General features: G+C 45.8%; 1 protein-coding gene across 9 annotated transcripts; it reads left to right on the top strand.

The window, feature by feature from the left end:
- Positions 1-1,397: 1,397 nt before the first annotated feature.
- On the top strand, positions 1,398-7,186 carry LOC104912588 (lysophosphatidic acid receptor 6-like). Of its 9 annotated transcripts, XM_031555123.1 has the most exons (6): positions 1,398-1,534; positions 1,663-2,048; positions 3,891-3,983; positions 5,247-5,371; positions 5,687-5,746; positions 5,958-7,186. In XM_031555123.1, coding segments are annotated over exons 4-6 (1,014 nt in total). In that variant the 5' UTR covers positions 1,398-1,534; positions 1,663-2,048; positions 3,891-3,983; positions 5,247-5,369; the 3' UTR covers positions 6,910-7,186. The 9 variants fall into 9 exon arrangements, with proteins under 9 accessions (XP_031410983.1, XP_031410984.1, XP_031410982.1 ...); XM_031555124.1 differs by having other exon boundaries at positions 1,398-2,048; XM_031555121.1 differs by lacking the exons at positions 1,398-1,534; positions 1,663-2,048 and having other exon boundaries at positions 2,872-3,983.
- Positions 7,187-13,085: the final 5,899 nt, after the last annotated feature.

A 13,085-nucleotide genomic window follows, 5' to 3' on the forward strand; every position in this document is an offset into this window, starting at 1 on the left:
AACCACACTTGGAGCATTGCTGCCCTCCGATCTCTGCCACCTTCAGAAGACCAGAGCCATTCAAATCTGACTGATCTCCTAAAATGCTAACAAAATGGTTATGTCTGTGTTTTCAAGAATAAAATGCTAGATGTGTCTGCTGAATAGACACAAGTATATCACACGCTGCATAGATATATGTCAGCAGAAGAACTCTGTGGGAAATGGGAAGAAAAAAGTAAGCTGGGGAACTCAGTGAGGACAGCTCTACGACCACCCTTTCCTTATTCACTGAGCTTGCTGTTGGAAGTACTGTCAGCAGCAGGATCCCACTTTCTGACATTCTTCCCCTAAACATCCACTGCTGGCTTCAAAGATAGGACATCTTATTGGAAGCACTTTTTCTCTTTCCTAAAATGACTGTTATGTTCTTGCTTAGTTAATCATTTTCTCATAATGATTTTTGAGGCCTTCCAAGCTGCAGTAACTTGTCACACACTGTACACACATGCGGTGCTAGTTCACACGCCTCCAGAAACGAGGTGTGGAAAACACTGAGAACAAATGCTATGTGAAGGCTGATCGATGTCTGTCACCACAAGCAGTACGCTGGTGGGATACAGTTCCTCAGTCACACAAGCAGCCTGGATGGCTCAAAATGTGCATGGCTGCCTTTTGGATATGAGGTGCAGTTATACAACCCCTTACATACAGTTGTATATGCATGTTGGCTCTACGAAAAACAAAGCAAAAGCTCCTCAATCATCTTCAGTTATTGATTTTTTTTCCACTTTGCACAAGGACAGCTGAAGCGTCCGCTTTGTCATGCCAGGGATTGGAGTTATATCACAGAATCATAAAATCATTTAGGTTAGAAAAAATCTCTAAGATCCCCAAGTCCAACCCCAGCCCACCATGCCCACTGCCCACGTCCCTCAGTGCCACTTCACCACATCTCCAGGGATGGTGACCCCATCGATCCCTGGGCAGCTGTGCCAGTGCTTCAGTGCTCTTTCTGGGATGAAATTCTTTTAACTATCCAACCTGGGTACGAGCTGAAGACAAATGTAGGTGAGGATTTGAGTAGGAAAAAAGCATAAAACCACCTTTGAAGTGTCAGAATGAGTCAGCCATTTGGCTGGAAAGAGGCACACTGCGGTGTGGGGGCCCTCTGTGGGTACACCAGCACTGCTGGAAACCCACTGGGCTGAGCCAAAGGTAATGAAGTGGGAAGAGTGGCAGCACTGCCCACAGGTCCCCTTCAGGCTGGCAGCAAGTGTTGTGCAGCTGAGAGCAGAACAAGCTGACATGTCCTCAAGAGCCCCACACAGCATCCCCAGCTGATATCTCTATTGAAATGAGTCATCTATTTCAACAAACTCAAAACCACCTCAAAGGGAGACATCAGCTCACCTGCTCACTCAGGCAGCAGATTTAGCTCCTCCACCACTGAAAGAACCCTTCTCCATTGAGACAGTCATGGTTCTGCTGCACAGCCAAGGCTTGCAGGTTCCTCCTTCAGGTTTTGGGTCCTTCCAAGGGACACTAACAGCTGGTGAGCTGGCCTCCCCCTGGAGTCAGAGTTCTGCACTGGCACAGCAGTTTCCTGGCCTCACCAGTAATGCTTATGGTCACTTCCTCAATGGAGTTGTTTCAGCTGTTTCTGTGCTTTTGTCCCCTCAGATCGACACAAAAGGCAGAGCTTTGGGCTTTCCCTTTGCTCATTACTCCTCCTTGGTCATGCATGGTGTGGACAGCGGAACAAACACAGCGAATGCAGGGAGCCAAGCGCTTTGCTGGTGGAGGCAGTTATGGGATAAGCCGTCTGAGCTACAGGATACACTGTTCCTCCTGGTGATCAACCGTAGGAGAGGCTGAGACAATGCAGGGCTGTGCTTCGCATTTCCCCTTCAACCACGAGATGGAGCAACTCAATAACAAATGACTGCAGAGCCAACGAATTTAGGTAGAAGGACGTGGCATCCAACTTCTGGCTCTCCTGGATGTCACAGGCAGTCCTGTGGGGATGTCGTGATGGCCCAAAGCCAGGATGTGATCCGTGACTCAGGGTGAGTAGGAACAAATTCCAAAAGCCTCTGGGCCTCCTACAGCCAGGGAGTTGGAGGGGAAGGGTGTTGTTCCTTTGCCACCCTTTGAAGCCCTCCAGCAGGACCAAATAGCTCAGAGATGAGCTCAGCCCCTCATGGTGATCCCAGACAAGCACTCCAGCAGTACAAGGTTCCCCAGGACCATCCTAAGGCTTTGCACATTGCTCTGTTGAGGTATCTGCTAAACAGTCTAGTGTCCCCTACTGCTGTTCCCTTCTGGCTGGCTCCCAAAGCTTCCTCTCCAGCACACAGCTACAGCAGCCCTTCTGAAAAAGGGAGAATCCAGGGGTGGGGACATGGAAGGGCAGGGGAGAGGTGAGAGAAACTGAAAACTGGAGATGTTGAAGGGCGTTTGAGGGAAATCAAGTAGGAAAGCAAGAGGACTATAGCAGAGAATGCTCTCTCTTCTTGAGCAGAACAATTTTTCTCCCTAATTAGACTCTGATTTAGATAACCAGCATCTTGAGCTGGCTGGTGCAGCTTGGCACTGCTAGGGGAAGGTCAGCCCCAAAGGCGAGCACAAGGAACCAGCAGAGCCTAACTGCTGCCACCCAGGGCCGCCTGCGTAACTTAAAGGGCAAATCTGTGTGGTGGCCACAGAGAAATGACAGAGATCTCAACACAAGTTAAAATGCTTGTGGAACAGCTCCTTCTTTAGGAAAAAGCAATGAGGTGGCACACACAGCATCAGGTGATCCTTTTCTCACTGGTGGCATCGGTGACGTGCAAAGAGGTGCAAGATTTGAGCAGTCTAAACAATCAGACTGGAAGACTGATTGTCTTCTGCCCGCTCTTGTGGTCCTACTGAAGAATCACAACCTATCAGCACAAGATAAAGGCCTATAGTGTGAAAAGAAAGGCACCTCGCCTGCCCACAGCTTCCTCACCCTTGCATCACAAGTTGCACTATTAATCAACAGTCTGGGAGGTTGTCATGGACTATCCCAGCCCTTCTATATGTTACTCACACTGTTTCATTTCCCCTTTGCTGTCATCCCTCAGCATCACTTTTTCCCCACCCATTCAGTTTCACAAATTCTCCAAGTGAATTTGCACCACCTGCATGCCATCCTGGCCACTCGGCTACAGAATCCTCCCTAAAAAACTTGCCAGGATATTTGCTGACAAAAAGCAGCCCAGCCCTTGGCAATGGCTAGAACATGGTGTGCTGAGAACAACCCCAGCATTTCTGCTTCCTCATCCACTCCTTTTCAGAGCATCCTTCTTCAGATGTGCAGTCACACAAGGCTTTCTGTCCGGACTTCTGTGCACCCCCTGGTGAGGCAGGCAGTGCTTACGTGCCATGAGAATACATGCATCCAAGGGAAAATGAGAAACAACTCCATGAATACTAGGAGAAATCCCTGCAAAAGGGGAAGAGTGAGCAATCTTTTTTTTTTTAAATACCAACTCAAAATGAACATTTAAAATCATCATTGAAAACTGATGATCTCTTTTTCATTTCTGATAGCACGAAAAGGAAGAGGCACTGACAGCAGTAGCTCAGGATATAGGTTAAAGCAGCTAACGCTCTTGTAGAAAGAAGTCACACAAAGCTCTGCAGGACCTGAATTTCCTCCTCTGTTAATGGAAACTGCTCTGAATGGGTGACTCATGGAGATGTGAGCCCCACAAAGCAAACTATTTACATCCTCAAATGAGCTTTGTGACAGATCACCTCCATAGCGCATATTGTGTAGACAGAGTGGGGGTGTGTTGCTGTAATGGAAGTATGTGATGAAACAAAAAGCAGCAGCACTTCGTGGATACTAACCTCCAGACTGGCTGTTTCTCTGCACGCAGCTCACTTCATAGCCTTCAAAGAATACACAGGATTCAAGAATTCTACAAGTCAAGGGGAGCAAGTCAACAAGCAGTGCTAGAGAGTGCCCAAAGGTGAGTTGGGAAGAGACAGTATTACATTATAGGGAAATTTTACCTTAGAAACATTCTTCTTGCTACATGATCTGAAAACTAAATGTACTTTGTATCATCTGTTTTGCTTATAACATGTTTACTTGTTGGGGTTTTTTTTGTTTGTTTCTGAAGAAAGAACGGACCATCCTTTGGCATATTTTCTTGTTTAGAAATCTATACATCAAGCTAGACTGAAATGTCTTTTAATCATCACTAGACCTGTACCAAATAAAACTTTGGGTAAGAAGCTGAAATTTTACTTTCTTATTTTATTTCCCTAGACCTAGAATTTCCTTTGACACACTATTATTTAAAACAAAAAAACACTGAAGGAAAAAAGTCTAATGAAATCTTCTAGAAAGGCAATGCAGCAAAGAACTTTCTCAATACTGATAACTTTTCAGGAATTCCTTAACCAACTTGTCATCCCTTTGGCTGTCAGCAGTCGGTTCCCTCCCAGCATTAAAAGGACTGGCAGTGCTTCATGCAAGAACGGGGACCCTGCAGGAGAGCAGCACGCTGCGGGCTCAGGACACCATTTTGTTCAGTGCAGTGCTTCTGCACAGCTTCATCTCATCAGTGTAACCCCTCATCTGTTGTAACCCCACCTGAATCTGTGGGCTCGGGTGCCCAGTGCCACTACCAGCAAAATCCCATGCCCTGCTGCTGCAGGAGAGTTGAGCTGAACAGGCGCTGAACAACCTGCTGCATCATTAGGGATGCTTCTCCATTCCAGCCACTCAGATCCCCAAGTGCTTCCCAACCTCAGGCTTTCCTGCCCTGTTGTATTTGGATAAGGGATTTTCTTTGTTTTCCCTCAGTTTCTCACATACAGCAGCAGAGCTGCGCTGCTGTCAGGGCTGCTGCCCCACTGCTGAGCCGTGCCCCCATGTCCTTTATGGTGCTCTGCAGCAAAGGAGGCTACTGAGCACACAGCCAGCAGCACTGCCAGATGTGGGGACACACATACCTGAGTGGGCAGTATGAATAAAGCCTGCACCTGACCCAGCAGAGGGATGCTTTTTGGCACCTACAGTCATGCCACAGCTGTTCTCCTCATCAGGCTGAGTTTCTGGGACTGTTTTTCTCATTTCTGCAATGTAACCAAGAGCTTACAGAACTGTTTACCCGGCATCAGCATGTCCTTACAGAGCAGACTACCAACCTGCTCTTCCTTTCTAATAATTGCTAGTTTTTATGCAAGAATTCTTTTTCCACTGTGCTGATCTTCTCAAACTACAGGGCAAGAGAGCTTACCTCTGAAACACCAGGGAAGCGGCTTGGTCTGCAGAACAGGAACATACACTGACCACCTGATGACAGGCTGCCAAATCCAAAATGAAACAGCATCGGTGCCAGTAACTCATGTAAGAAAAGCATCAGGTAAAAGTAACAACAGTTACAGGGAGGCAGATGAAGGTGGTTTCTGGGCTCTAACAGAAAGATTTTTAAAAGGGTTTATTTACAGACAATGTCTGCTGTGAAAGAATTGGCTGCAAGAAAGAACCAGGTATCCCTGTGCGTTTGGATTTGTAAGTGATTCTGACAGCAGAAACCAATGACAGCTTTCCTGATCCTTATCAGGAGAGCCTGAGGACAGGATCCAGCCTTCTTCTAACAGAGGATTACTTCAGGACCCCTGCTCAGACCTGTCTACCTTGATATTTTTAATCCCCTCTCAGGGAGAAGAAACCACTGCACATTTGCTACACTTTGCAGCAGACAGCAGTTTACCAGCTGTGGTAAGTCTGGCTGATTTAAGCAAATGTTTGGGTTCCTAAGTTTCATTTTTCTTCTGAAGACTTAGTCTCTCAGGGTTGGGAAGTCAGCAAACCAAGGAGAAAAATTGTCTCCAGGTCTGCAGACACTTACAGACTTCGTTGGCCTTTGCATCAGGTTTTAGACATGGTCTTCAGTCTTCCTTGTGGTGCAGGTGATTTTCTTCTCTTTCAGTATACTTGGAGACATGAATGACACCTGTACCAACAGCAGTATCAACCCCAGAGTAGAACTGTTCCAGCTGATCATGTACACTCCCACATTTATCCTGGGATTGCTGTTCAATGTGATGGCCCTCTCGTTCCTGTTTTTTCCAGCTAAAAAGCTGTCAGAATCTGCAGTCTACCTTATAGCCCTTATTTTTCTGGATACTTTGCTGCTGTTCACTCTTCCTTTTAAAATTGTTTCCTATCACCTTCAGAACAAGTGGAAATTCGGGTCTATGTTTTGTTCCATCTTGGAGAGTCTTTACTTTATAAATATGTATGGCAGCATCCTCATCTCCCTCTGCATCTGCGTAGACCGCTACATCGCAATCCAGCACCCTTTCATGGCTCCTGCCCTGCGCTCCACCAAGAAAGCTGCTCTGGTCTGTGCTGTCATCTGCCTGGGCATCTCGGCTGGGACCGTGTCTACTTCCCAGTTTCATGAGGAGACCTACAACATCTCATCCTGCTTCCACAACTTCTCCAAAAGCACATGGGAAAACACAGGCCTGATAATCTCCCTGGAAATGATCTTCTTCGGCAGCATGGTGGCCATGGCCTTCTGTACCATTCAGATCATCAGGTGTCTGAGAAACCACAGAATATCAGAGAACCTCCAGACACACATGACCAGAGCAGAGAAGGTAGTAGTGACAAACTTTGTCACGTTTTTGGTCTGTTTCACACCTTACCATGTGACGTTCTTCCTGTACTTTTTGGAGAGAAATAGCATCATGCACGTCCCTTGTCACACTGTGCTACGGGACATCCTTCAGGTCACTCTTTGCTGGGCTAATCTGAACTGCTGTCTGGATGCGGTCTGTTACTATTTTGTTTTAAAGGAGTCTGCAGAAGCTTCGTTACAAAACAAAGTGAGAAATCATCAAGAAGAAAGCTTTGACCCACACACTGAACGTTAGTTGCTTCGCCCGACAAGTGGAGATGCTGTCATGAAAGGTGCAGGACCCTGAACTACTTTCTAAAACCATTTACTTTAAATACTCAGATGTGAAAATATTTCATAAAAAGAACAGAAATAAGCCCATTCTCAGGGCTCCTAGCTTATTTGCTTCCCTTCCACAATGCTTTGTGTTGTCATTTATGGATGAAAAGAACTGAAATAATTTTTTGTAAATAGCGATGCATATCTCATTGGATGCGATTCCCTTTTACTTTGGGGAAAAAAAAAAAAAAGTATTTACTTATAGATGGTAGCATATTTTACTCCGATGTCCACACCACACCTGCAATCCTCCAGGCCTTCAGTCATACAGCCTTGGGCTGCAAAGAAGCAGAGACATGGAGTTTATGGCAAAAAGCTTCAGATGAAATCTTGTTGCCCCTCCTGTCCTGATCATACATGCTTATGTTATAGACTGAGTTCCAGATTTCCCCGCCAGCTCTTTTTACAGACTTTTCATACTGGTTCCTTCCTGGTTGGCTACAAAAGTAGTTTCGTGCACAGAGCCAAACCAAACAAGACATGCAATAAAAAGCCTGAGCCCAGTGCAGCAGCAAACAGATGACAACCCCCCAATTCACAGGGAAGTAAGGTAAAAGCCCCAAAGCAGCAGCGAGCACCATAGGACCTCAAACAACTTTTTGTACCTTGGAAGAAGATGAGCACTATCACTTCCCAAACAAATGAGGCGATAAAAAAAATCCACTGACAGAAGCCTCACATACCAATCAGTTACCTCTTATCAGTGCTCACAGGCATCCAGATAGCCTGAATGACGAGGTGGTGCCAACCTGAGAGAGGCAACTCAGTGCTCTGGGTACACCGCTGCCTCCAGCACTGCTCTGTAGCAGCCAGACCCTTTCCCAGGGTTGAGAATGATGACAACTGAAGCAGTTAGCTTTCATATTCACATAGAGCTAGATCCTTGCAGTATTATCTCCCAGACAGGGATACTAATTCCAGCCTCTGCACTGACTTTTCTCTGTACATTTGTGAGAAGGATTATGCACAAATCAAGAACTGACTTCCTCCTGAGCTCCACTTTGCATGTGAAGAAAGTGAAAGTTCATGATGTTGCCACATCTTTGTACGAGATCACACTAAAGAAGTGCAGTTGTTGAAAGAGGAAATGCAAGCCTGATGTGGACATCAGTATCTTCCATTTCCTCCCTCACTAAATTCAGAAAATCTAGCTAGCTTCCCTGCCAGCAGACAGCAAATCCTCATCGCCTCCTTGTTCACAGCTTACCCTTAGCTGCACTGCAATAGACACAAAGGTTTTGTCACTGAGATTTCAGACTCCTTTTGGAAGCATGGTTTATATATAACAGAAGAAAGCAGTGCTGGTGTAGAAGACTTAGCAGTGGTTAAAGTGGACACCAAAGGGGGTGTTGACTTTAACCAGTAATGCCTGAATATAGGAACAGAGATTGTATCAGTTCCTCATGAGGCAAAAAATGCCTTAGTATAACGGGAAACTGATTTCAATGGCATTTCTGCAGGCCGAGGCAGCTCCTCCTCCCAGACAAGGAGTGTGAAGTAGTTTATTTTGCTTTGCAAGTGGAGTGCTGCAATGGACACAGGCAGAAATCACACTCCATTCAGCAAAGCTGCTTCATACTCTCTTATTGACCGCATTTACTGGTGATAGTGATGTTATCAGATAAAGTGCCATAGAGATACAGAAATGACACAACAGCGACAGGAGCACTCCCATTGCTGACCTTGCTGTGACAGAGTCAGAGACACACATGGCCCTGGACACATCTGGTATTGGTGGGAAGATGCTCTGCCTCTCACACCTGACCTCTGCAGCCTTCTGGATTTGCAACTGAGCAGTGTGCAGCAGTACAATTCAGTTGAGTACAGCAGCTTGCCTTGCTCAGCTTCAGAGTGAAGAGGCACTGATTTCACTAGAAAGGCAAAGACTTTTCCCTCCACTGAGAAACTTGTAGCAATAGACTCCAATGACTCCGTGTATTTTAGATACTGTGAAAGGCAAAGCACACCTACAACATCTCTGTTTAACCATCATCTCATCTCACTTATTCTCCTTACTCCAATTTTTGTACACTACTGCTTCAAAAGGGTGACATTTACCACATTTTCTAACATGACAAAACAGTTGCTGTTAAGAATCCCAACAGCTGTTCTATGAAGGATCACAAACATTTCCCAGGAAGAAAAACACCAAAGAATGTAAAATTTTATGTCTGCTATATACCACAGATTCCTATTAATCCTTGTCTCTGTTCCAAGAGATTAAGCTGGTTTTATACCTGTGAGCAAATATTGGCAGTTTAGAGTTCTAAACATGGCCAGTCAGTTGTTCATCTGAAACTAAGCATTACAAACCCAGGAAATCCAGTTTAGACTGCACTTCAGAGCACATGAATGCAATCCTGACCATTCCCTGTTAAGTATTAACTTTGTGATAACAAAACCATCTCCCAGAGTGACATCTAACCCAGGCCCACTCAGCCAGCCAGGGTCTGAGACAATGAAGGACAGTATTTGAATTAGGTTTATGCATGAGAAGTTGCAGACAGCAGAGACCAGTCTGACTTCAGCTGTGCTAATAGGCTTGAAAACATCCTAGCTAGAAGGGGGTAGAAATAAATGAATGGGACTTTCTGCAAACCAGAGTTAGTGGAGCTATAAAAGCCCTGTAGATAGGTTTGTTTCCCTCATGCAGAGTGAAATAAGTTAGTATTAATAATGAATGTGTTTACGCAGGCCATTTTATATAAGTAGTGAGAAAGCAAAAGAGGCTGAGCTGTGAAATACACATCCTTGATCTGACCACAGGCCCTTGCAGAAACTCCTGCCTGTATCTGCCCAGTGAGGACCATGGGGCAGAACTCTGCTGCACAGTGAGACATGTTCACTGCCACTTGAGATGCTCTGGGGTGCCCCATTCAATCACTTATTCCAAGTTAAGTGGGGATGGGCTCTACTGGGCTCTTCTCACTTCTCACTGTCCACCACTGCTAGCCTGCCACAATCCTCCAACCCCTGAGGGCACCACACAGAGGACAAGGACTCCTAAATCCTACCCTGCTCACTGAACTTCAGGTTGTGTAGCTTGCAGAGCAAGGCAGCCGGACTCCCATACTAAGAACTAAGGGGTTGTTTTTCCAGAATTCATCTGCATACATTCAAGAACCTTATTTTCAGTGTCCTTCACCATTCTTACAGTCACATCGGTCACATGAGGTCTACACTCCTGCTCCCACCCCATGCTTACATGTCCTTTAAACACAGACGTGAACAGAACCATGTAGGCCACCCTCTCTTATTAAAGTTTTGACAAAACTGTCTGGGCACAAATTATTTTCCCAGGCAAATAAAAAATGTCAAAGCAGCAAAACTTGAAGGCAACCCTGAAAGAGCTGGGAGAATAGAAGACCTTTGCAGATCAGTTTGAGGGCTCCTAGAAAATTCTTGTGCCACACTGGTTACCCATGAAGTCAGAACAAAGTGCTGCTAGGCAAGTTTCCCAAATCCAAGGAGATGAAGAAGAGGCAGGGCAAGGCTGCAGAAGGTGACAAACCATTCTGTGGAGCAGAACCACAGTGCAAGTACCCTGCTGGAGCAAACAGCAGAGGGGGAGTTCACTGATGAAACTTCCATTTCTTTAGTGCACCCCAGTCTCACTGCAAACCACATTCCCTCAACTTCTGCTGCACCTGATGTTAGAAACCCTTTTCTATATCACAGTCAGCAATTGTGGAAATGAAGTCAGGATTGTAGAACAATGAAGGAGAATAAAGAAAATTAGAGATGAAGCAGCAGAATCCTTCAGGACTGAAAGTTTTTCAGGAGAATCTTTAAACTGTAAACAAAATTTCAGAGCAGTTTGGCATTTGCTTTTGCAGCCCTGGATGGAAGTTGGTAGACACAACTCAAAGCAGGTGTCAGATTTGCTTTAGCTTTCTTTTTGTCACTTCACTCGTATTCGTACCCTTAGAGACCATGTCCAACATCTGTTACTAAACAGTTAAAGGAGATTAAAAACTTTAAGAAAAAATTAACCAAAGAAGGAAAGCAAATCAAAGCAAAGAGCAGAGGGGTGGTAAATTAACGGCAGCTCTCCTCAGCAGGTGCCCGCTCTGGAAGCTGCTGGGGGAGATCTCAGCAGCAGCACCAGTGCCAGGAGAGGGATCCATATGGACTGTGGTGGCTGTGGGAGCGCGCATCGTCCAGTAAATCGGCGGGAAAAACTCCCGCCCTTGGGCTGCCACAAAGAGAAAATGTCAGGAGAAGGTACAGGCAAGTGGCAGAGCACTGACAAGGGAGCAAGCAATGCAGCTGCTGGGTGCTGCGTGTCCTGACAGCATGCTGCCTCCTGATGCTGCCCTCTGCCACAGGGCTTTGTTCAAACGCAAAAACAAAAAAAATCCATGAAAATCAACACCATCCCGCCCCCAAAACAGCAACAAAAAAGAACAATACCCAAATATTTCCTCACATACCCCATTGCCTTTGGGATTTGCTTCCACAAGGAGCCCCTGCTACCCATTGGGCAGCCGTTCCCTGGGCAGGCTGCACCTCAGCACGGTGGGTGGAGGGATTCTTTTGTGTATAGACAGCAAGGGATTGCTCTCCTTTCTCCTCACCTGCAAAATTTAAGAACAGCTGCCATCAGAAGAACAGCAATACTTTCAAAGCTTTCCTTCACCCAGTGAGGATTTTGCACAGAAACACTCTCTTGCCTCATGACACTGAGCCGCATTTCTGCGAGGAAAAGAGGTGGCTTGAGACGCTACAGTTTTGGTTTGAGCTTCCCTGTTTACTTCACACTTGGGCGAGCACAGGGACACTTACTCGAGCAGATTAAAATCTGCACATGAGGAGGATCCGGACATGAGGACACAGGTGTGTGCTGCCATCCCACCGCCATTTGGGACACCTATGGCAGCCCCACACCATCTGGTGCAGGGGCTGAGCACCCCTAGGCCCTGCTCTCCAGCTTGAGGTTAATGCAAAACCGTGGGGAAAAAGTGAACTGAAGAATTAAAGACCTGCTGATTTTCCACGGGCGAGCACAAAGTCCTGCCCTGGTGAAAGGCAGCACTGCGGGAACAGCTAGGCTGAGCGCTGAATGAGTTCAGATTGCCAAGGAGATTCATGCCAAATATTTACCCTTTGGTGCGATTAAACAACTCCATCCAAAGCGCTGAATGAAAGCAAAGTGCATTTCCACTGCAAACCTCATTACAGAATCGACATGCCTTCCTCTCCCCACTCAGCAACCCGGCCAGCAGGTTTGTTCTTTGCTACCTGCTGTTGTAAGTGAGGTTTGCTTTTGCTTGCTGTTTGCTCATCCATTTCATGGGCTAACACTGTCTTGCGGGGGAAGAGAAACCATTTACGTCCTTGACATCTTAATTGAATCTTTTTTAAAAGCTGTTATAATGCGGAGGGAGAGACGGTCTGAAACATGTATTGCAAACCTGCCTTGTGTCTCAAAGGGCCCCAGGCTGAGCTGCGACCACCTGCGCTGTGTTAGCACTCACAGGTCTGCCTGTGGCTGCTTTTCTGCATTTTACACGCACTCATTTCAATTCATGGAAAAGGGAGAACAGCCCACATGGAGTGACTTTATTAGAGCAGAGCCAATCATGGTATCACGATCTGAAAACAGTGAGAAGCAGCTGGGGCCTGATTCAAAGCCTTTATCTTACCTCCTGAAAGGAAAGGAACACAAAAACCACAGAACAGCAAGATTAAAAATTAGTTGCTCCATTGATAATGGATGGGGCACAGAGAGAAATCCTGGGGAAATCTCTTTAAAAGACAATGAATTCTGAGAGGTTTTCTTCAATGTGCTTCAATCAGTTATCCTCTTCTCTGAAGCTTCTTTCCCTAGTCTGACCATGAGAGTATCTCAACTATTGCATGGCATGATTTCATTTGAACTCAAAAACAGATCTAAAAGCTCAATTATGAAGTTATATACTTGGCCTTTCAGATTAATTAATCCAAATGAATTGAACAACATTGTGGCTTCCACTGAAGAATTCTTTTGCACTAGCAAGAACAGTTAATCAGAGCTGGCATAAACACATTCCCTATAAATAATAATATTCCCAGAGAAAATATTCTCTGCAAACTTAAGGAAACAGCTGCTTC

Source organism: Meleagris gallopavo, chromosome 11, assembly GCF_000146605.3.
Source record: "Meleagris gallopavo isolate NT-WF06-2002-E0010 breed Aviagen turkey brand Nicholas breeding stock chromosome 11, Turkey_5.1, whole genome shotgun sequence".
In the NCBI taxonomy this organism is placed as follows: Eukaryota; Metazoa; Chordata; class Aves; order Galliformes; family Phasianidae; genus Meleagris; species Meleagris gallopavo.

Bases quoted from the DNA above. Each gene is read 5' to 3' on its own strand.
- LOC104912588 (XM_031555124.1), top strand. The intron at 5,747-5,957 runs GTAAGTCTGGCT...CTTCTCTTTCAG, and splicing joins ACAGCAGTTTACCAGCTGTG to TATACTTGGAGACATGAATG.